We start from the raw sequence: 25,570 nt of genomic DNA, 5'->3' as shown, positions 1-25,570 counted from the left end.
GTAGATATGATTTTGACCAGAAATGTTCTTGTTGCCTTCTACACTTGACCTACTTGATGGCAAACTATGACATTCCAACCAAAGTTAGACATCTTTAGGGTAATGCTACACTATTAGTCTCCCACCATGACCTTTGTTTCTGATAAATATTGCCAATGTAGATGTCCGGTCAAAGCAGAGCAGCCATATTAAAACTTCACTACAACCCCAAATCCTTGTACACTTGTTGACAGATATGTTTGTATACACAGTAATAAAAACTGTAGCACATGTAACTCGATTTGTCATGAGGCATAGCATTATGAAATGACCTAGTATGTTAAAGATGATTGTTGGATACAAATGAAAGGCAGCACAGCTTATTGAATATAAAATATCATAGTGTAGTGTATAATGATATTTGGCATTTATTTCGAAAGAGATTGATTCAAATCACCATCTGCTCAACGTGATTATATTTTTTTGACTTCCCTTGTCACTTCTAGTACTATGGTTGGTTCATTCACCAAATTGTTAAGTGAATTCCTACTGTCCATACCCAGCTAAACTAGAGTGAGATTTGTTAATGATTGTGTCTTAATTATAGTCTTCCATTTTCAGGGAAATGGTGCAGTGCAGAAAGGTATGCCATACAAGTATTACCATGGCAAGACTGGCCGCGTTTTTAATGTGACACCCCATGCACTTGGTGTTATTGTCAATAAGCGAGTACGTGGCAAGATTATTCCCAAAAGGTGAGTACTTTTAATATTTTGTTATTGTTTCATGAACAATATTGTATTTATTGCATTATCCAAATTACTCATTCAAATTTGTGAATGTTACCCTTACAGTCAGGGGATCGAAGATTGTCTTAAATTGGTAAAGCCACAATTTCAGAATTTTTTTGTAGTTTTGCACTGAAGGTTGAATCTTTATGGACTTATTCCTTGCTGTATGGTATGGTATTATCTGATCTTTTTTTCTTTTGGTTCCATAACGGCAGCTTATACATAACAGGGAAGTACCATGTGTTCAGTTTGAATGTGTTTCAAGACCTATGGTTCATGGCAGTACATTAACAAGTTATACATGTTATACATCTCAGTGTCTTAGGTTTGTGTTAAGTGTTGAATGTTTAACATAAAACTGTTGCAATCAAAATATTTTTTCATGTCAAAAGAATTACATGTTAAAACCAAGTGTGTGTTAAATACTGTGATTTTGATCTTGTCAAATTCTATTACAGAAGAGTAATTATATTCAAGGCACAAAGGAATTGATGACATTAGTGGCCAGTGGGCATTGATTAAATTAATGGCGAAAGTTGAAAATTTGTGCCTGACCAGGATTCGAATACAGGTCTCTTGCTTTCGAAGCAGATGGACGGACCACTATGCCATCTGGACATAGTGGTCACTGGGGCTGTATGGGCTACCCTATCATGCCTCCTGTCAGACCCAAATTAATCTAATGCCCCTTGCCCATTATTCTCATTATTGCTGTACTGAAGGTAATGGGCAGGAGGCACTCATTAAAATTGTGCGGATAAGTTGAGAATTTGGATCAGATTGGAGGCATACATGGGAAGCCCGTAAAGTTCAGATTACCACAGTGTCCGAATGGCTGGTCAGCACCTCTATCTAGTAAGTAGGAGACTTGGGTTTGAATCCCAGTCCAGAACAAATTTTCAACTTACCCCTTTGATTTCATCAGTGCAAACTGTCAGCAGTTCCTTTATCTGTCGATTGACTCATAATGGCTGTGGGTTCAAAATTGTCTGTTCTTTGACACACATCGAAAAAAACACACACCACATATGTAATTAGATTTCCTGCTAAAGTTTACTCTTGTGGTTACATTTTGAACATTACACAGCCATATGGAGTATTTTGCGGGAGGAGGGGGAAACGTGCTGTTTGATGTGAAATTGCTATAATCCGTTGCTGTATTTGTTTGGCTATTTTAATTCAAATATAAATAGGTGTGCGTTCTTTTTGTCATGTCCTGCATTTCTGGCATTTTTGAGGTAGGACCTGCAGAGTTGACTTCAGTTTCAGATCGGTCATTGTCTATCTTGATGCAATTTTTTGCACTCCGAACAATCTGTGATTATTCAGTTTCTTCCGGCGTATTTCTTGCTCGAACAGGAGTCGCAATGGGGAGCCCACTCTCGCCTGTGGTCGCAAATTTCTATACGGAGTACTTCAAGGAGGAAGCTTTGGCTTCATCCAAATGGAAACCTACTTGTTACGTGGATGAGATGTTCGTGATCTGGCCCCATGGAAGGGACAAGCTCCTCGATTTCCTTACACACCTGAACTCCATAATCTGAACATCAAATTCACTATTTAGACCGAAGCAGAAGGAAGATTACATCATGGTCAAAAGAAGAGTGGACGGCACCTTTGCCCATGGGGTATACGGGAAGAAAAGGCACACCGACATGAATTTGCGTGTGGATAGCTGCCACCACCCTGCGCAGAGGAATGGGGTGCTAAACACACTGGTGCACAGGTCACACACCACTCTGACACAGAGTGTCTGCTCCAAGAGGTGGAACACCTCAGAACTGTATTCCGGAAAAACAGGTACTCGGAATGGCAGATCAGACACGCTCTCCACCCCATCTCTACACAACGTATGGAGACAGAGGAAGTCACGGAGAGAGAGAGAGAGCCACTGCCTATATACCATGTACTGGCACGCTATTGGGGAAAATAGCACAAATATTGAGGAAACACCGAGTAGTAACTGTCTTTTGCCCACCAAATAAAACGCGAGCATTATTGGGAAGTGTCAAAGACAATCTCTGTTTGTGGAAGGCCGGCATATACCAGATTCCTCGTCAATGTGGGAAGACATATTGGACAGACAGTGCGCATTATCAAAGATCGTTGCCGAGAACATCAGAGGCACAGTTGACTTGGGTACCCCAACAAGTCGGCAGTTGCAGAGCACTGTTTGTCCGAAAATCACAAAATGGACTACCAGCATACCAGGGTTGTGGCACAGACATCTAAATACTGGGGCAGCATCATTATAGAGGCTATCGAAATTCGTACCAGTAACGGGACTCATCAATTGAGATTGCGGCTACAACCTCGGCAGGGCATGGGAACCAGCATTGAGTCTAATTAAAAAGGTGCTCAGCAGAGGAAACGGGCGACTAGGGCGGACAAGGCAATTACACCGATGCCACCACAGATGCCGACGCCAGCGTCTCAGCGACTGCTCGTGCACGGGCGTGGACTGCAGAGAGAACGCCTTGCAAGGGGAGGGGATTTAAGATGGCCGCCCACCCTCAGGAGACTAGTTTGTCAGCGCACCTGTCGATGGCGACATGTCTGATTGCTGAAATATTGTGCCCGTTGGACAGTATGGACCGGCAGTACACCCGTGGACTGTTGGAGAATCTATAACAGGTTTTCATGTGTAATAATTGTACATGAAACATTGACTACAAATGGCACTTTGGGGAATACTGCATGACAAGAATAGTTTTTAGCATTCTTTGAACTAATTCCATGCAGAATGCAACATTTATAATGCACCTAGTAAAGTGATGGGAAATGTTATGCTTACATTACTGGTTATTTGAGCATTCAGGTGAGATGTATGCTCCTAATTTTGGCCTGCAGTATACCTCCATTCATTTCACACTTCAGTTGTTAAACTGTAAGAAATAAATTTTATGTATTTACTTTAAAGTTTTCCAGTAAAACCTGGCATTGTAGAACAGAAAACTTTATTAATAGTTATTCTAAGCTAATACTGAGTGCCTTTTGGAAAAATTCCTTGGTTTTCCTCTGGTAGCCTGTCTTTGTCTTATCAAATATAACTATCTCAGTTTTGCATCACATTTTCAGAAATGTTTTTTTTTTTCATAGTTTCAATTATTTACAATTGCTTTGTTGCAGAATTAACATTCGCATTGAACATGTAACACATTCAAAATGCAGGCAAGATTTCATGAAGCGTGTGAAGGAGAATGAAAGACTGCGCAAAGAGGCAAAGGAAAACAACACAGCTGTTCAACTGAAACGCCAGGTAATATTGTTTCTTTAATGTTTTAAAGCGTTGTTGCAGTTACAGCCACTACAGTGTCAGGGCTAGAATAGACTTGCAGCACTTCCTTGCCTTTTGTAAGAGGCAGCTAATGGGAGTCATTTTGTTTCATAATATTTTTACCTAGGTATTTTGACTATACTTTGGACTTCTGGAGGTCTTCACTTATTTAAGGCTTTTCCCTCAACTTTTTTGGCTCTTTAATTTGTGGTCTCCATTTTGGGTTTGACCTCCATTTTCCAAAATCTACAGCAGTGTGGAAAAGGGTGCCCTACTGTGGTGCATTAACTCTACACTGTGCGCGCTGTTGTCTTTGGCACCTACTAATGAAGTGCATCTACATCAGCAGCAAAAATTCAGTGTCAGCCAATCCATCTTGGTGGGGTTGTCACGTAGTCTCTTGCTGGTAGAGCCTTGACAGCGCAGGGATCGCACTTCCGATGCTTGAGCTATAATCTCCCCATGTTAGCCAAGAAATACGTGCCTATCAACTTAATGGATCAAACTTAATGGTGACCATGCAAACAAGGCTGTCTCAGCAGTCATGAAAAGTGATTTTAATGTAGACATTTACAATCCTATGGCATTCCCGTCTTTGACCATGCGTCAAGATGAGAATCAGGTAAGGAGAATTGAAGTGGTCAGTTTGCCGAATCCTGAACTGACTGTGGATCTTTCGCTACAACGAAGCTACTGCTTTTCATTGAAAATATTGTGAAGATAAGTTTGGGAAGGTTGCAGCAATAGATGATGAGAAATGCATATTTGCTGATTGAAACATCACACGCCAACCACTCCCGTGGGCTCTTCAGGCCTGTATAAAGATAGGAGATATACCAGTCACCATTTCTCCTCCCAACAAGCTCAGTAGAATTCAAGGTGTTATCTTCCATTGGGCCCTAATGCTACTGAGTGATGAAGAGCTGCACGCTAATTTGGCAAGGCACGGCATGGAATCAGATTTCTTCACTGCATCCAGAAGAGACCCAAAGGTAATGTAGTGGGTATTGGAGTCTTTATCCTGTTCTTTGACAGCAACATTTTGCCTGAGAAGGTTAAGGTCCTGGTTTATAAGTGTGATATCAGGCCTTATTTTCCTCCACCGACGAGACGTTTCAGATGCCAGCGATTGGGACACATGTCCTTTCACTGTTCTAATGAGGCTATCTGTTGGGCATGTGGATGGGTATTCCATGAGGGCGGCATTTGTGACCAAACCCCTCAATTTGTCAGCTGCCCAGAACCTCACCATCCTCGTCAACCGCAATGCTGTGTTTAAGAGGGAGAAGAAAATTCAAGAGTATGAAACACTTGACCGCCTATCTTACCAAGATGGAAAGAAAAAGTTTGAAGGACTTCATTTGACTGATATAGTTTCAAATTTTGTTACTGTTGTCACAGTCCACACATTATGTGATGACAAGATCTCGTACAACACTCCTTAAGCCTGGTCATATTCTAGGGCCTGTCCCACAGGTTAGGGAGTGAATGTCAGCTCCCACACCACCTACCCCTGTAGCACCGGTGGTTCCCACACCATCGGTGCGGTCTTAGATGCCAAGTCACCCTTCAGCGTCGTCGGGGACAAGGACAACTGTCAACGCACCCCCTCTCTCGAGAAGGACCAGCAGCCGCAGGCTCCAGCTTGAAGAAAAGTTCTGCACATCCTTCTTGAAAACGGGGATGACCTGTGCCCTTTCCCAATCCTTTGGAACGCTATGCTCTTCGAAGAGACCTATGGCACACCGCTGCAAGAAGGGGGGGGGGGGGCAAGCTCCTTCGCGTACTCTGTGTAAAATCGAACTGGTATCCATCAGGTCCAGCGACCTTTCCTCTTTTGAGCGATTTTAATTGTTTCTCTATCCCTCTGTCGTCTATTTTGATATCTACCATTTTTTCATCTGTGCGACCATCTACAGAAGGAACTACAGTGCAGTCTTCCTCTGTGAATCAGCTTTGGAGAAAGTTTATGGCAACACATCTCACTGCTCTTAAAAACTACAAACCGTACTGTACCATTCATGTAAATATCGAAAGAGCATTTGGGGGGTGGGGTTGTACCCACGTACACTCTGATATTTTCATTGAGCAGGTGCCTTTTACCACTGTACTAGAGGCTGTAGCTGTTAGTGTCTACCTGTGTTTTCATGACAAGATGGAATGTTTATCTATCCACATACGGACCTTTCCATTATCACAAGGTATTAGTGAAACAGCTGCCTTCCTCATAATGGGGAACTTTAATGCCAGTAATCCTCTGTGGGCAGCGACACTGCTTCCCAGAGGGTGTGTACTAGAACACCACCTTTTAGAATTAGACGTGCGTGTACTCAACACTGGAGCTGCAACACATTTCAGTGTAGCCCACGGAACATACTCAACTACTGATCTCACAGTTTGCAGTCTTGAGTATCTTACTGCTGATTCAGTGGCACGTCCATGGTGATCTTTATGACAGCGACCATTTTCCTGTCGTCCTCTCCCTCTCCACTCAACAGACATCTGAACATGCTGCGCATTGGTGACTTTGGAAAGCTGACAGGCAGACTTTCTCCTCTACAGCCACTCGTTCGACGGTTATCGACAAAATGGTACAGGGTTCTATATACTTTTATTGGTGCTGCTGCTGCAGCAGCAACAATGCCAGACTCAACAATGCCAGACTCCTCTGGCTCAGGGAACACTGCAGGGCTCTTCAACAGCACAAGCGCCACCGTTCAATGGATAATTTTAATTGCGTTTGAGACCCTCCCAGTTAAAGTGCAGTTTTTAATAAAGAAAGAAACCAAGAGTATTGGAAGCAACACATCTCAAATATGCTATCCCACATCCTATTGTCCAATGTATTGACTAAACTCCACTGCATTTGCGGCCCTCAACCACCGACGGTGGTTCCTGGCATCCTTGTTGTTGGTAACCTCTGCACTGATTCCATGGTACTCGCAGACTGTTTTGCAGCTCACTTCACTGAAGTGTCCACTTGCAGTAATTACCATCCTCATTTCCTGACCCGGAAATACCGTACTAAGTGCTGCCCACTATCTTTCTATGCAACCCCCCTTTTAGTGAATGGGAGCTTTGCCAAGCTTTGGCAGTGTGTCGAGATATGGCCCTTGGATCTCCCAAAATCCACGACCAAATGCTCAAACATCTTCGTGCCGACAACATGAGACATATCGTTGGACTTTTTAGTTTCATTTGGCCGGAGGGAGTATTTCCTTCACAGTGGCAGGAAGGTATTATTATTCCTGTCCTGAAACTGGGAAAGAACCCACGTATTTTAACTAACTACTGGCTGGTGTCTGACGAATGGGGTGAATAAGCTAACCGAGCAGATGCTGAACTGCCGAGTTTGTTGGTACCTTGAAGCTGGAGGGCATATATCACATTTGCAGAATGCCTTCGGGCTTTCTGGTCCACCACAGATCACGTGGTTCGTTTGGAATCCACAGTGTGAAATGTTTTTGTTCATCGCCAACATCTTATTGCTATATTCTTTGATCTACAGAAGGCGTACATCACATCCTATTACACTGCATGAGTGGGGTTTCCGGGACAGTTTACCCATTTTTATCCAGAATTTCCTAAATCTCCAATTTATTTGGCTCCAAATAGGTTGGACACTCCGCAACCAATATGTACAGGAAACTGGAATACCTCAGGGATTGGGTCTGAGCATAACGCTGTTGGCTATTTCCATCAACAGCATCATGCATGCAGTGGGCTCCACAGTCTCTCCGTCACTGTATTTGATTAATTTTTGCCTGTACTATGCCTCTGCATCACTGCACACTGCTGAGTGCAAACTCCAGGGTGTGCAGAGTACATTGACTGGGATTTGAATTAAAGCTATCAATTTTCGTGTGCAGAATCAAGAGTTGTGGATTTTTGCCATCTCTGGACAGTGCATCTGCACCTAGAAATTTCACTTGATGACAAATTAGTTGAATTCATTGAAACTTTTCAATTCTCAAGTCGTTGAAACTTTTCAATTCTTAGGTATTTTGACACTAAGCTAACTTGGCTGCCACATGTACACTGACTCGAGGCCACTTGCATGAAGAAGCTAAATGCTCTGTTTTCTTAGTAACTCCCTGTGGGATGCAGATCGCGCAGTTCATCTGAGGTTTTACAAAGCATTGATTTTTATCTCACTTGGACTATGGATGTGTTGCCTATGGGTTGGCAGCATCGTCAGTACGAGATATGTTGGCAGCCTCCAGGCAGAAGCTGGTGTCCCACTGCTGTGGGTTAGATGAGAGCGGCATCTAGCTAATTACGCAGTCACAATCTGTCAGATGCCTGCTCACTCATGTCACTCAACTCTGTTCCACAACCAACAGTTCAGATGGTTTCCTCACCACCCAAAACTGGGTAGACCAGCTGGGATCTGACTCAGTGTATATACTGCAGAGTTGGTTGCTGTGTCTCAGGGTTTGCGTTATATCAAATGCCTTACCATGACTTTCTGATTTTTAGTGACTCACTGAGTTGTTCAACAAGCATATTCCCGTGCCATCCCAACTAATTTTCTGTGTTCAACATCCAGGACCTATTGGTTGATCTCTACAGCTCTGGAAAGACAGTGACCTTCATCTGGACACCAAGCCACATAGGCATTCTAGGAAATGAAATTGCCGACAGTCTAGCTAAAAACACCACTACAGATCAACCTGACAGCCGAGTATCGGGCCCAGAGTTAAGATTATAACTTCAATGCATTATTTAGAGGCTCTGGAAATTGGAATGGCAGGCTACTACAACCCAAAACAAGTTAAGAGCAATTAAGGTGCCACTAACATGTGGCACACATCTTTCCAGGCCTCACAAAAAGATGTCATTGTGTTGTACTGACTATGCATTGGCCATACGAGACTCATCCACAAGTTCCTTCTGCGTTGGGAGGATCCTCGTCACTGCAGCTGCAGTAGTCTACTCAGAATAGCACATATTCTTTTTGAGTGCGTCCTGCTTAGTTTTTAAAAATCAAATGTTAAATATTCTGTGATAGTTGTTGACCCAGTACTTCTACTATTTTGTGGTCTCCTTTACCCTTAAATTATTGAAGTGGGATTTTCTCTTGCCACAATATGTAGAAGTGTTATTAAATGCAAAATATAAACAGTTCAGCCATTTCTTAAACAAGACCATTCTATTTGCTGATGTAGAAGAGCTGTTTCACAGACACGTGGCACCTTTCTCTAATTAATGTCTGTTAATGCATTTTATGTTTATGCTGGTGCAATAAGAAAAGATAGTTCTGTTGCTAAAAACAAATTACTTATTTAATTATTTATTTATCATTTTGGTTGTTTCTTATTGATTGTGACTTTTGTGTTTCTGGTCTCGCCTTACAATTAGGAGTAGAATTATTAGTTCCACAAGCATGACAGAACGTTATTTAACTTTTCTATTCAGTAACTCTTTACTTGCATTGTAATTTAACCCTTTGACTACAACTTGCATGACTTCGTGGCCATGCTGAAGGTACAGCTTTGTGACATGTATTTCACCACAGCTAAATAATAAAAAGAGGTCACATCAAATGAATTCGCAATTGCAAATAAGGCCTACCATCAGCTGTAGAATGGAATGATGAGAATGAAAATTTGTGCCGGGCACTCGAATCCGGATTTCCCGCTTATCATGAGCGGTCACCTTACCGTTTGGCTATCCGTGTACAATTCAGACCAGACCCAAACTTCCATAAGTCGTCAACCATTCGTCTACGACCTGAACTCGTACATCCATTATATACATCCCCATACAGGTCTGGCGTGCATGCATGTCCAAAGGAACTTAGCGTCGTTACCAGAATAACATAGGCACTGCAGTTTCATATTTATCTGCTAATACTGGGCAAGTGACTTTGAAATACAGCATCTGACCTGTACTGGACTATAAATAATGGATGTATGAGTTCAGGTTGTAGACGCATGGTTGACAAGATATAGAAGTTTGGGTCTGGCTATGAGTTGTGCATAGATAGCCAAATGGTAAGGTGACTGCTCATAGTAAGCGGGAATCCGGGATAGAGTCCCAGTCTGGCACAAATTTTCATTGTCGTCATTCCATTCTAAAGCTGATGGTAGGCCTTAATTGTAATTGCGAATTTATTTCATGTGTTTTGTAATGGCTCTGGTCACTGCAGTGGCTGTTGCTTTGGACATGCATCATGTCCAAAGGAACTTTGCGTCGTAATCAGAATAACACAGGCACTGCTATATCGTATCATACAAAGTGTCTCAAAACTTCAAAAGCAGTTCATTGCACCATGAGAATATGTTGACACTAAGCTGCTGTAGCAGTTACCCACACTCGAAGGATGCTCTTCTACTTTGGTAGTTCACTACAGTCAAAGGTTTAAGTTGTAAATAAATTTACCTGAAAGAGTTGTTAGTTTTAATGTTTTCTCCTATTTTCTTGCAGCCTGCGCAGCCAAGGTCACCACACATCGTTAATGGCAAGCAAGAACCCATCCTCCTTGCACCAATTGCATATGAATTTATTGCCTAAAAAAGCAATTGTGAGAGACAATGTGATGAAAGTGTTGAACTCTTTGTGTTGCAATTTATTATCCATAATGGATGGAGTTATGTTGGTTGATCACCAGAATTGTGGAATTAATAAAAACTCTCGACATTGCTGAAAGTTTTGGTAAATTTATTTTTAGTGCATTAATGTGTAAATGTAGATTTGCACATGCCTCAATATTTCAGTGACTATTGCCAATTCCACTGTTTATCAGGGTGTATATGACCTGGGACAACCGGGAGATCCGGGAAAAACCCGGGAATTTTTTCATCCAAAACCGGGAAAAACCCAGGAATTTTCTAGAATTCCGGGAATTTTTCATTATTTTAGTTTTAAGTTAAATTTTTGTAACTTTGACTGGTAAGAACAAATACTCTAACAAAGAATATTACTGATCTCGCTACTACAGAATAATACTGCAGCAATAAAACACAAACGAAAGTAAAACTTAAGTTGCAAAGGAAATGCACCATATACAAGAACAAAACACAGTGCTCATACAAGTGTCTGCCAACAGCAAAATGTGTCAAAGGCTTCAGGAAGACTATGCAGTGTTTCATAAGAACAGATTGCCTCCGATGAACGTGACGTCACAACTCTTCACATTAGAATCTTGTGAGCGGTTGCGAGCGTGTGCATAATGCAGTTGAGTCGTGTATGAGTAGTACCTTTTCCCGCTTCTGGCTACAGAAGTGTGGCAGTTAGCTGTATCAGCTATAGCAGCAAGCAGCCAGATGCTGCCCGAAAAAATTTTACTGGTGCGCCTAAGCTGCCAGATTCATGTATGCCCAACAGGCACGGAACTAGGGGCCAGGGGAAAACTGGGGTATCTGCCCCAGGTGGCACAGTTTTGGGGGGACGGGGGGGGGGGGACTTCATATTATTGAGTAAAAAGACCTTGTTTCACAAAGCTCCTAGCATCCAGGGCACGTTGGTCTATCGATTACTCATACGACTTTGAAAGCATCCCTGTTAGTTTTTGAACATTTTTGATCAAATTCTATATTGATTTCTGAATGAATTGTAAGTTGATTTTTGAATGCGTGCATAGTGTACTTGATGTCTCTGCCAGGGGAATCCCCATCACATCTAGAAATAAACTTTCCTGCAAACAAAAGGGGACGGGTCTACGTGCAATACACGCTGTCGACTTCTTTGACATTGCAGTGCAATTTCGTACACATGTAAGGGTAAATGACAATCTCTGTTTATGTGGTTGACTGGGTTTGCAAATGACCAGTGTTGTTATAATTACTAGCGAATTCCATAGTTTCATACTACCAGAGTGGAAATAAACGTCTAACAGGAATAACAGGCAACAAAGATTACATATTGTCTTCTCAGTGATCCAAGAAAATGAAATTTTGACAGAAAATTTTTGGCCAGACCGCTACACTACTAAGGGCCAGTTATACAAACTACATCTACATCCATACTCTGCAAGCCACCTGACGGTGTGTGGCGGAGGGTACCTTGAGTACCTCTATCGGTTCTCCCTTCTGTTCCAGTGTCGTATTGTTCGTGGAAAGGAGGATTGTCGGTATGCCTCTGTGTGGGCTCTAATCTCTGATTTTATCCTCATGGTCTCTTCGCGAGATATACGTAGGAGGGAGCAATATACTGCTTGACTCCTCGGTGAAGGTATGTTCTCAAAACTTCAACAAAAGCCTGTACTGAGCGTCTCTCCTGCTGAGTCTTCCACTGGAGTTTATCTATCATCTCCGTAACGCTTTCGCGATTACTAAATGATCCTGTAACGAAGCGCGCTGCTCTCCGTTGGATCTTCTCTATCTCTTCTGTCATCCCTATCTGGTACGGATCCCACACTGCTGAGCAGTATTCAAGCAGTGGGCGAACAAGCGTACTGTAACCTACTTCCTTTGTTTTCAGATTGCATTTCCTTAGGATTCTTCCAATGAATCTGTCTGGCATCTGCTTTACCGACGATCAACTTTATATGATCATTCAATTTTAAATCACTCCTAATGCGTACTCCCAGATAATTTATGGAATTAACTGCTTCCAGTTGCTGACCTGCTATATTGTAGCTAAATGATATGATATCTTTCTTTCTGTGTGTTCGCAGCACATTACACTTGCTATATTGAGATTCAATTGCCATTTCCTGCACCATGCATCAATTCGCTGCAGATCATCCTGCATTTCAGTACAATTTTCCATTGTTACAACCTCTTGATATACCATAGCATCATCCACAAAAAGCCTCAGTGAACTTCCGATGTCATCCACAAGGTCATTTATGTATATTGTGAATAGCAATGGTCCTACGACACTCCCCTGAGGCACACCTGAAATCACTCTTACTTCGGAAGACTTCTCTTCATTGAGAATGACATGCTGCATTCTGTTATCCAGGAACTCTTCAATCCAATCACACAATTGGTCTGATAGTCCATATGCTCTTACTTTGTTCATTAAACGACTGTGGGGAACTGTATCGAACGCCTTGCAGAAGTCAAGAAACACGGCATCTATCTGATAACCTGTGTCTATGGCCCTCTGAGTCTTGTGGACGAATAGCGCGAGCTGGGTTTCACACGATCGTCTTTTTCGAAACCCATGCTGATTCCTACAGAGTAGATTTCTAGTTTCCAGAAAAGTCATTATTCTTGAACATAATACGTGTTCCAAAATTCTACAACTGATCGATGTTAGAGATATAGGTCTATAGTTCTGCACATCTGTTGGACATCCTCTTCTTGAAAACGGGGATGACCTGTGCCCTTTCCCAATCCTTTGGAACGCTACGCTCTTCGAAGAGACCTATGGCACACCGCTGCAAGAAGGGGGGCAAGTTCCTTCGCGTACTCTGTGTAAAATCGAACTGGTATCCATCAGGTCCAGCGACCTTTCCTCTTTTGAGCGATTTTAATTGTTTCTCTATCCCTCTGTCGTCTATTTCGATATCTACCATTTTTTCATCTGTGCGACCATCTACAGAAGGAACTACAGTGCAGTCTTCCTCTGTGAATCAGCTTTGGAGAAAGACATTTAGTATTTTGGCCTTAAGTCTTGTCATCCTTTGTTTCAGTACCATTTTGGTCACAGAGTGTCTGGACTTTCTGTTTTGATCCACCTACTGCTTTGACATAAGGCCAAAATTTCTTAGGTTTTTCTGCCAAGTCAGTACGTAGAACTCATTGAACGCCTCTCGCATGACCCTCCTCACATTACATTTCGCTTTGCGTAATTTTTGTTTGTCTGCAAGGCGTTGGCTATGTTTATGTTTGCTGTGAAGTTCCCTTTGCTTCCGCAGCAGTTTTCTAACTCGGTTGTTGTACCACGGTGGCTCTTTCCTATCTCTTACACTCTTGCTTGGCACATACTCATCTAACGCATTTGTACGATGTTTTTGAACTTTGTCCACTGATCCTCAACACTATCTGTACTTAAAACAAAACTTTTGTGTTGAGCCGTCAGGTACTCTGAAATCTGCTTTTTGTCACTTTTGCTAAACAGAAAAATCTTCCTACCTTTTTTAATATTTCTATTTACGGCTGAAATCATCGATGCAGTGACCGCTTTATAATTGCTGATTCCCTGTTCTGCATTAACTGTTTGAAATAGTTTGGGTCTGTTTGTCACCAGAAGGTCTAATATGTTATAGCCACGAGTCGGTTCTCTGTTTAACTGCTCAAGGTAGTTTTCAGATAAAGAACTTAAAAAAATTTCATTGGATTCTTTGTCCCTGCCACCCGTTATGAACGTTTGAGTCTCCCAGTCTATATCTGACAAATTAAAATCTCCACCCAGAACTATAACATGGTGGGGAAATCTACTCGAAATATTTTCCAAATTATCCTTCAGGTGCTCAGCCACAACAGCTGCTGACCCAGGGGCCTATAGAGACATCCAATTACCATGTCTGAGCCTGCTTTAACCGTGACCTTCACCCAAATTATTTCACATATTTCTCCGTCAATTTCCTTCGATACTATTGCACTTCTTATCGCTGTAAACACACCTCCCTCTTCAATGTCCAGCCTGTCTCTGTGGTATACGTTCCAATCTGAGTTCAGAATTTCATTACTGTTTACATCTGGTTTCAGCCAACTTTCTGTCCCTAGTACTAGGTGGGCATTGTGACCGTTCATTAATGAGAGCAGTTCTGGGACCTTTCTATAGACACTCCTGCAGTTTACTATTAGCCCATTAATATTGATATTCCCTGTTGCATTTTGCCTACTCCTACCTTTCCGTGTCTCAGGAGGCGTCTTGTCAGGCCTAGGGAGGGAATTCTCTAACCTAAAAACCCACATGTGCACTCCACACGTACTCTGCTACCCTTGTAGCCGCTTCCTACGTGTAGTGCACGCCTGACCTATTCAGGGGGACCCTACATTTCTCCACCCGATAGCGGAGGTCGAAAAATTTGCACCCCAGATCTCTGCAGCCTCTGGTTTAAGCCTTCTACTTGGCTCCAAATCAGAGGACCGTGATTGGTTCTGGGAACGATACTACAAATAGTTAGCTCAGATTCTACCCCGCGAGTGAGGCTTTCTGCTTTCACCAACTCCGCCAACCGCCTGTAGGAACTGAGGATGACCTCTGAATCCAGACGGCAGGAGTCATTGGTGCCGACATGAGCAACAATTTGTAGTCGGGTGCACATAGTACTCTCTATCGCCACCAGCAGGGCCTCCTCCACATCTTGGATGAGACCCCCCCGGCAAGCAGACAGAGTGAACACTGGCCTTCTTCCCTGACCTTTCTGCTATTTCCCTAAGGGGCTCCATCACCTGCCTATCATTGGAGCTCCCAGTAACAAATAAACCCCTCCCCCCATTTGCCTGCTCAGACCCTGCTGAAGGAGCAGCCACATGTCCACCACAGGCAGAGCTGGCGATGCCACACAGCCAGCCTCCACATTGGCACTCCGCCTCATGCGCCGCGAACGCCGCTTAACCCGCCACTCCCCTTGGGGAGAGGGTGGCCAAACCGTGCCCAGTACCCGCGAAGATGTCTCGACAGCAGGGACAGTGGGTGAAGATGTAACACCTGGAGTGTACCATGTGACACATCAGACTCCCCACTGCCGCTACACTCAGAGGCAGCAGCCTGAAGACGGCTGACCATAGCCATCAATACGTTCAGCTGTTCGCGAACAGTGGCCAGCTCCTGCGTCTGTACACAGCAGTCACACATCCTATCCATCCTAAGAAATCAATTTACTGTAGAGAGTTAATTAACTGCTAATTCAGTAAAGGCGGCTGATAGTTGACTAAGCTGTGGTTGCTAGACACTTCTTGTAGAAAACAATGAAAATAGCACTACCTGTCTCTGGTCTGTATTGAAAACAAACACTAGCACTACTGGCACTATGGTTGACTAAAGAGACTCTCTCTGACTGTGTTCCAAACAAACACGAAATCCATGGAACACTATTACTAGCACTCAACAATTAAAGCTTCCTAAAAGCAAAAACACACTGAAGAAGAAGTGACAAGTAAGAAAAATACAGTTAATACTTAAATTAATGTAGCTCGCTGCATAGCAGACGTGACGCAGGCGGCAGTCTCCGGCTAGCAGCCCCTAAAGTTCTATTCTGGAGGTAGCCAGGAAAACGAACACATAGTAACACCTAACTGGAGAATAAATGCGGGATAACTAAACCAGTGATTGTGGCAGGTTTTTTTAATTTAACCATAGAATAAATTTTGACACTGGCAGGAATAGTTAACAGAATTAGTGATGACAAGATTGTTAGAACGAGGAAGGAGAAGAAACGGGGACTCCCACAAATTGCGGGAGAATATGATGATTCCAAATTTATATAAAAATTTCGTACTACTACTTTTCGATCTCATGCTTCAGAAGCTAGAGAGTATGAATGAAATGTGAAACTATTTCCTAACACAAAACGTTTTGCTTGTAGTAGGCCTAATGGGCATTTGATATTGGTACTTCGTGAATTATATTCTGCCGTGTTATAATAATGACCATTTGTGCCAAAACAGTTTCGTTTATGTGGTGTGTGTGTCTTTTCTGGTTTTATGTATCCTATATTTAATTTTGTCACACAAAACAGCAAGTTATTAGCTAGTAGGCAATAAATAGTGCAAATTTTCTAAAGAAGTCTTCTTCCAGTTACAAATAATCCCATCCGCTATTAATTATGAGTTTATTATTTTAAGAGGGGCGGGATGTTAAACCGGCCAACTGGGGCAGGAGAGGCACCACAGGACATTTTAAATTTCCACTGGCCTGAATATAGTTTGATGGCACCCATTACAAAATATTACACATTTGAATTTCACAGAGCGAAATACAGAGACGTGCAATGGAAGAATGCTGTGTGGAGAGGCGTGGCACTGCACTTCGGCACACTTAAGACCAAATAGCATGTCTTACGTTCCCTGAAACATGTATGTTTAATGTATCAGACTCTTCAGAAAGATGCGCGCTACAAAATGAAGATTTTTTGAAAAGTTGATTTTTTAAACTTTTGGTGTCCTGCCACAAACGCTCGAGGTAGGGGGAGCTCCACTATCTAATATTGTCCCGGTTCAGAAATATCATAGATCCAGACATAATGCACAGAGCAGTCGGAGTTGTTGTGGAGAGATGGTAGTCTTCATGTGACCCATGTTTAAGTGATTTTGTTGTTTCCTCTTCGTTTATTGCTCTCACGTCAAATGAAAACAAAACGGATTTCTGTGGCCGGCGTGAATTAAAATTCATTCACATAATTACAGAAGGCTAAAATATGTTATTAGTTTCAGATTTTGTTTCCACCTTTCTGACTGTCAAGTGTTAATCGCCTTGCAGAACAATGAAGTTTTTTTGTCGGTTTGTTAAAGAAAACTACTTTTATTAATCTTTTCTGCTGAGCCCAATTTATTTCAAACGAAGTGTTTAATTGCACACTATTGGCTAGTTTCAACTGTTCGCTGCATTTCAAGTTCACGTTTTCATCTTCTAGCACATATGGTTGTTGTTGTTCTGGTCTTCAGTCCTGAGACTGGTTTGATGCAGCTCTCCATGCGCACATATGGTATTATGCTATAATAAAGAAACAAACATGAGATAATACGGTACTAGTACTCCAAGAAAATTTTCATTTGAATCTGGACATGAATGTGCACTTAAGCCGAATTATGCATTTTAGTATGGTTCACAAAATTCTCATGCTCTTGGAGTATGTCTTGCTTCTTTTATCACATAATGTAAGATCTTTTAATGTTTTACACATACGAACGTACAGGCTTCCTGCGTCATTGTAGCTGCGCAAGCGCGACAACGCCTGTCGTCTGGTGCAACTGCTGAAACAAATCTAATAGGTCACGGGAAAATATTCTGAATGGATGTTTGAAAAGCGTTATTTTCAAGTCAAGTAAATTTCCTTTTACACAAGATGAACTCTGTGTGCGAATGTCCGATGAATTTGTTAAATAACAGAGTGTTTGACTCTTTCAAAAATCAAATCTTTGAGGACAACCATTTAGAATATTTTCGCACCCAGATGATGAGACATTTATGTCGTCGTCAAAAATTTTATCGGAACGTTTGTGTGATGTAGCTTATTAATCCAACATTATACATGAAAGCTTTTCTTTTCTTGTAGCAACGCTATGTATATTAATTTAGACCATTACCTTTTCCTATTTGTGTGTTCGCACTGCTTAACAGTGATGTCGCTATTGACTGACTACATCACGTGTCCTATGTTCTGAATATCCACTGCCATCGGCTGGCAAGATGGTTTGACACGAGCTACGACTGGCTTACAAAAGCACATCGCGATCTCGATTTCAATCCTTCGGAAAGTAACATGCAGTGTTAGGTAGAATTCGTATTTATACTTTCGTAATACGAAAATATGCAGTGTACATTTTGCTGCGTATCAGACATGTTTCCAAAATGTGTTTTTTCCCCTGAGCTTCGTTTTCTAAAGTGCCGGGAAATTCTATGCCGGCATATAAAACCACAACCATTGAAAGGATCGATAAGTTTTACAGTCCCGAGGAAAGGTATACTGTTACTTAACACGGAAAAAGTGTATTTTCATCCAGGAGGAAGTGCATTTTTAGCCGGGAAATCAGGGAATTTTTTTTCCTTATCCACGTATACACTTTGTTTATGCCAAACATTGATGTGAGCTAAATATTTATGAATGTTGCTTCCATGTTTTGATCATAGCCAGTACACCTTGGTGCAGGTACGAAACAGTTTTGTAGGTGTGGGCTTTCAGAACTAGATTTTTATCAGATTGAAGGTGCTGCTGCTACTGCTACTAGTACTAATACTAATACTACTACTCCCTAAAGCTTGTTTTTTGTTTGTGCTGTTTGGCAAGTATAAAATCACACTCTCACTGTTATATTTTTTAATGTTTTATATATATAAACAAAGATAATGTAACTTACCAAACGAAAGCGTTGGTATGTTGATAGACACACAGAAATTCAAGCTTTCGCAACCCACGGTTGCTTCATCAGGAAAGAGGGAAGGAGAGGGAAAGATGAAAGGATGTGGGTTTTAAGGGAGAGGGTAAGGGAGTCATTCCAGTCCCAGGAGCGGAAAGACTTACCTTCTGCTCCCGGGATTGGAATGACTCCTTACCCTCTCCCTTAAAACCCACATCCTTTCATCTTTCTCTCTCCTTCCCTCTTTCCTGATGAAGCAACCGTGGGTTGCGAAAGCTTGAATTTTGTGTGTGTGTGTGTGTGTGTGTGTGTGTGTGTGTGTGTGTGTGTGTGTGTGTGTGTGTGTCAACATACCAACGCTTTCGTTTGGTAAGGTACATCATCTTTGTTTTTAGATATATTTTTCCCACGTGGAATGTTTCCCTATTCTGTAACTTGCCAAACGAAAGTGTTTGTATGTTGATAGAAACCATAAGAAACACAAACACACACACACACAAATTTCAAGCTTTCGCAACCCATGGTTGCTTCATCAGGAAAGAGGGAAGGAGTGGGAAAGACGAAAGGATGTGGGTTTTAAGGGAGAGGATAAGGAGTCATTCCAATCCCGGGAGCGGAAAGACTTACCTTGGGGGATGGGAGGGGGGGGGGGGGGGAGGGACAGGTATATGCATGCGCGCGCGCGCACACACACACACACACACACACACACACACACACACACACCTAAAGGCAAAGAGTATATATATACTTAAAGTATTTGTGCCACTTAAGTAATACTAAAAGTGAGTAATTCTTGGAATTTGTGTAGCAGCATGGGGAATTAATAGACTGTACTGAGCTGGGGGCATTTCAGTACTGCCAGTGCTCATATTGTTATTGGCCTCTAGCATTTTTGTGTGATCAGTTTTGTTGAATGGTGCTGGCCCAGATCACGTAAGAAACAGGATTGCCCGATCGCTTGGTCTAGCAGGCAACCCTTGTCAGGAAACGGCCACCAGGTAGCGACAGCGTCACACCCTTACTTGTGGCACCAACCACTAGATGGCACTCTGTTCTGTGAAATATGTGGCAACATAGTCCGAACGCGTGCAGCTTTCCACCATTTGGCGTCTGTGAAGTACAGCTGTTTCTGACATACCGGTGGTTGTGGATCGAGTCGTCATGTCGGGTGTCTGCGAGTATATCAACTGTGGAAGGAGTAGACAGACAAATCCTGAACTAAAAATGTTCAGATTTTGCATCAAAGATAAAGAAAGGTTACGGAAGTGGATTTTAAATCCAGTTAAATCAATGAATTAGTTAAGAGTGAGAATTAATAAAGAGTCCTAAGCATTCGATCCTATCTAAATTTTGTTGATCTTATATTCTGATATAACATGGCAGCCCTTTTATTTATTTTTTGAAGATATCGTTGTTAAGTGCTTACATGAAATTATATTCGTTTACAACTAACAGTAATCAAATGCAAAATGTAGTTATACTTAAGAACGCTTACAGAAATACTTAGAAAGGAAGCAAAATCTTTTTCTTAAACTTATTTACGGTCTCAATGTGAAAAATATAGTGTTATAACTCACCTAATCCCTATACATACTCTATGCAAAATAAATAATTCTGTCGGTAATGTCAGGACGCGAAACCCACTGCTCGGTGCAATATTTGTCGGCACATTAATTGATTATATTTCAAAGACGTTGAGAAGATTTTGAAATCTTTCTAGTGTTAACCTCCACGTGGAGATCTTTTTTACTGCCATAATCCGTATCAGAAGAGCTGTATAACAAAGAGGAAATAGACGACATGGAAGGCGAGTGTAAAACCTATGCGACTGCAATACAGTCTGCATTTCAACAGTAACTCGTGATAAATGTTTGTGTGTTACTTTTCATTAATTCATTTCGCATATGATTGTGAGAAGTATCCCTACAGTAGAAATAGACTTGGTTTGTAGAATTACAGGAGCTAATCTACATTCTTAGATTGAAAACTCGGGAAAAACCACAGCCGATCATGAGCTACAGTTAGCTGTGTGACAAATGCATTTCACGCGCAGCGCTCTAAATCAGCCTAATTCACGTCACCGAAGATACAGCGTTGCCAGTTCCGTGACATGGACAGGTCAGTTAGCATTGTAGCGTTGCCTGCGACATCTGTTGACCGACAGGAAAGCTATTTTTACGGTTGTCTGTTCTGTTGTAAGGACGGTCAATCTGTTTCTTATGTGATCTGGGGTGCTGGTTTTTGTGAATTGAGAATGGGGATTGTGAATTCACTGTCTTGAGTTGTAAGGACGATAGGAACCTTGGTGATATGTTCTCATTAAAATAAGAAATTTGCCGGTGTGCTGAAACACACATATCCAACTTCCACTGAGTGTGTGTGGAGCACTGAAATATAATCGAAAGACTTTAGTTTATAAAATCTGTATCTGTCACTGTTTATGCCACCTAGAACAATTGTGTGTTTAAGAACAATTACAAATTTGTGAAGAAGGTGGTAGTGCCTGCTTCTGGCAGTGTATCTGCTTATCTTTAACAATTATCAGATCTCAAGAGTTATTGCTAGTTTCTAAAATTCCACTTTTGTGAAATAGTATCTTGGACCGTACAGTGGCAACAATGATACTATCTCTGTTGTCAAGTAATGGATCTTCACATAGTCTTAGTCTATGAATATCTTACAAAGTTAACAAAAAGTTATCTGCTTCATGGTCTCTCTTATTACCAAATACTTTGGCATTGTGAGCTTTGGTAGTGCTTTTGCATTCTAAGGTTAAAAGGTAAGGCTGTCCTCAATCCAAGGTTGAACACCACTAGCTATTGTTTGGGGTATCCCTTGCCTTCCTCTAATATTAGAACTACTTTACCAATCCAGTTATAGTGGACCTACAATTTAACTTGACTCCGAACCACAGGGCTACTTAACTCTTTCAAATACATGTCACATTGCCTGAGATGAAGCAAGTAATAAGTGGGAGGAAAAAACTGTAGGACCAACTGAGTATGTTGTGTGTCACTCAGTTAACAGGATTTGTAGGTATTGACATGCTTATACATTTGAGTAGCACACTTCTACAAACTGAAGCTGAGAATATTGGTATGAGGGGTACTCATAAGATATAATTATCATCTCGGAAAAATATCTGTGAAATTAATTTTTTATTTGCTGGTATGTCTTCAACCCTGAAATCCCTGCACAAGTGTACTGTAGCATTTTGCTAGAAGAGACTTAAACTAAGTGGCACAGCCATTGCAAATGTGCAGTTTCATGTGGCTTTGGCATTAGTGGGAATGCTGCAGCTGTGTTGAGTCAATCCGGGTGACTTACACATCTGAATTGGTCTTACATAACTGCAGCATTTCTGCTATTTCCCAAAACAAATTGCTGCTCTATATCCCACGTTCATTTGTGAGATGTGCCATTTTGTTTTGGCTTTAGGCATTCTATAGTACTGTGGCACAAGGATTTCAGCATCTACAAAGATTGCAGGTATGTACCTGCAAACAAATACAAAAATAACTACACAACCTGATCTTTCTAAGACGATGATGTGAACTTTACCAAATATCATAGTGACAGTTTAGTGTAAGAACACTTTTTTGGATTCCCGACGTACATGTTACTATTCATTTGTAAAATTTGCTGTTTGTGTTTCACAAATTTGTCAAATCAGTGAGCATACATAAAAACAAATTATGTCAGACTTAACCTCACTTTTGGAGCACCTCTCATGTTGTAGTTATTGTGTTGCAAAGTATTTTGACATGAGTTGGAGTGGGTGTCAGTGCTGACAAAGCATTTCTTACCTTGACTCTAGCACCATATATAAAGGTAAAAAAAACAAGGAGATATACTGCATCATAAGGATAAAGCTGATTCAAACATTACACCATGTATTCTTCCGCATTGATTTTCCTGGAGCACAGTCTGATACAATAATAAGGGTATGTTTTATGCTGTGCATTATATGCAATCAGCAGATTGATAATACAGCTTTACTGGCTTTTTGAACTTAGGCAGCTGTGTTGAGTCAATCCAGGTGACTTACACATCCGAATTGGTCTTAAATAACTGCAGCATTTCTGCTATTTCCCAAAACAAATTGCTGCTCTATATCCCACGTTCATTTGTGAGATGTGCCAGCTAACCTGTAGCGATGTGAACAACTGCAGTTAAAACATAAGAGATGAACACGGAAGCGATATAGCTTTTAATGTCATTTAATTTGAAATCAAATGGAATAACATGAGACAAAATACAGCCAATGTGGTTTTTAGGGGACCAAATGGAAAATATAATGTGCTCTCTTTCTTAGCTAAGATAATATTTCTGTGGTACAGAACAATGGACGTAGGCCACATAAAGGTACTCAAAGTTTTCATTATTGTCCCAAAAATCTAATTTGTTATGTTTTTACTTACTTTTATTAACAATTTTTTATAAAATATTGACAATTAAGGATTGATATTTGCAGTGAAAACTGAAATTTTGCGTGCAATATGTTATTAGAAACAAGATCTTCATTGTTCACAAAAATGATTAGGTGTGTGTTAATTAGTATACGATTGATAAATTTTACATTTAAATGGTATAGGCGTTTGAACTAAGTAAAATAAATTTTAAAAAATTAAAGAATACAGGAAGTTTTAAATCGGCGATCTACAAAAACAACCAGTTACCATTCTCTAAAGCTACAGATTGTGCCACGTATATCGATAAACGGAGATGGTTGGAAAACTATAAAACCAATTTCTCTGTGAACTTGTGAAAAACTTTATGAAGAATCTGTTTCTCACTATGTTTTAATGATGTTCTATGGGCTTGTTTCACTACGGAGCAGTAAGCAGTGTAAGCCATTTTCACAGTACAACAAAGCACAACTACAGCTGTTTTCATAGACTGCAACTGTACATGATTTTTTGGAATAAAACCTTCATGGCTAAAGTATGATTAAGAAAAATCTTTGATGGCTGTTAATACATTAGAAAATCTTAGTTTAATTAGTAGTAACATAGTAATAAAATACATAATACATGAGTAATGCCTATTTCCAGAGAGTAACATCACCAGTGTACGTGTGCTACAGCTGCTGGCCATTCATTGTATTTGTGTTTGTCAACATCAGGTTTATTCTCATGGTGAATGAAGTAAAGTGAAGGGAATGGCTGAAATTGAGATAGAAATATAAGTATGAAAATCTACCAAAAGAAATATTAATCACGAAAGTTATAACTTCAATTTTTACTGAATGGACAGTTGCACTTTTAATGCGTTGTTATAATTACTTTGTCCTTGGTTTCTCAATGATTGTGTATAATTAAATATGGTGACTGTTGCAGATTTCTAATATTTAAAATTTGTATACTGCATTGTCTCTCTTCCACTGAAATACATGAAGCAATAAATAAATTATTAAGACTCCCACTTACATGTCCACAGTAGGTAGGAGATGTTTCTGTTATGTCTTCCTGCTACATTTGGATGGAAAAGTTGCAATGCCTTGTATCTTTTTGAACTATAGGTGGAAGGAACAAATAGAGGGTTTATACAAGGGCAATGTACTTCGGGGCAGTATTATGGAAATGGAAGAGGACATAGATGAAGATGAAATGAGAGATATAATACTGAATGAAGAATTTGACAGAGCACTGAAAGACCTAAGTCGAAACAAGGCCCCAGGAGTAGATAACATTCCACTAGAACTACTGATAGCCTTGGGAGAGACAACCATGGCAACTTTCTTCCATCTGTTGAGCAAGATGTATGACACAGGAGAAGTACCCTCAGACTTCAAGAAGAATATAATAATTCCAGTCCCAAAGAAAACAGGTGCTGACAGGTGTGAAAATTGCTGAATTATCAGTTTAATAGGTCACGGTTGCAAAATACTAACACGAATTCCTTAGACATGAATGGAAAAAAACTGGTAGAAGCCGACCTCGGGGAAGATCAGTTTGGGTTCTGTAGAAATGTTGTAACACGCAAGGCAATACTGACCCTACGACTTATCGTAGAAGATAGATTAAAGAAAGGCAAACCCACATTTCTACCATTTGTAGACTTAGAGAAAGCTTTTGACAATGTTGACTGGAATACTCTCTTTCAAATTCTGAAGGTGGCAGGGGTAAAATACAGGGAATCAGTGATTGAGAAGGGAGGGAGACAGGCTTGTAGCCTATCAGTGATGTCATTTAATCTGTATTTTGAGTCATCAGTAAAGGAAACAGAAGTTTGGAGTAGCAGTTAAAGTACATGGAGAAGAAATAAAAACTTTGAGGTTTGCTGATGACATTGTAATTCTGTTAGACAGCAAAGCAGAGAAATATGGTAACATTGAGTATAGATTTATCAGAGTCTTTTCAGAAAGTACTTGTATGGAGTGTAGCCTTGTATGGAAGTAAAACATGGACGAAAGCTAGTTTAGACCAGAAGAGAATAGAAGCTTCCGCAATGTGCTACAGAAGAATGCTGAAGCTTAGATGGGTAGATCATGTAACTAAGGAGGAGGTACTGAACAGAATTGGGGAGAAGAGGAATTTGTGGCACAACTTGACTAGGAGGAGGGATCAGTTGGTAGGACATGTTCTGAGGTATCACCA

At 41.0% G+C, this 25,570-nt stretch overlaps 1 protein-coding gene across 2 annotated transcripts in view; it reads left to right on the top strand.

Moving 5' to 3' along the window:
• Positions 1-10,698, top strand: part of LOC126198970 (60S ribosomal protein L21) — a 28,928-nt gene extending 18,230 nt beyond the window's left edge. For both annotated transcript variants that reach the window (XM_049935628.1, XM_049935627.1), the window contains exons 3-5: positions 601-734; positions 3,900-4,029; positions 10,477-10,698. In XM_049935628.1, coding sequence (XP_049791585.1) covers positions 601-734; positions 3,900-4,029; positions 10,477-10,563 — 351 coding nt within the window. In that variant the 3' untranslated portion in view covers positions 10,564-10,698. The remainder of the gene's footprint in view (positions 1-600; positions 735-3,899; positions 4,030-10,476) is intronic.
• Positions 10,699-25,570: the final 14,872 nt, after the last annotated feature.

The sequence above is a fragment of the Schistocerca nitens genome, chromosome 8, assembly GCF_023898315.1.
Source record: "Schistocerca nitens isolate TAMUIC-IGC-003100 chromosome 8, iqSchNite1.1, whole genome shotgun sequence".
NCBI lineage: Eukaryota > Metazoa > Arthropoda > Insecta > Orthoptera > Acrididae > Schistocerca > Schistocerca nitens.
Note: the sequence above shows the minus strand (reverse complement) of the source record. Positions and strands in the feature narration are given on the sequence as shown.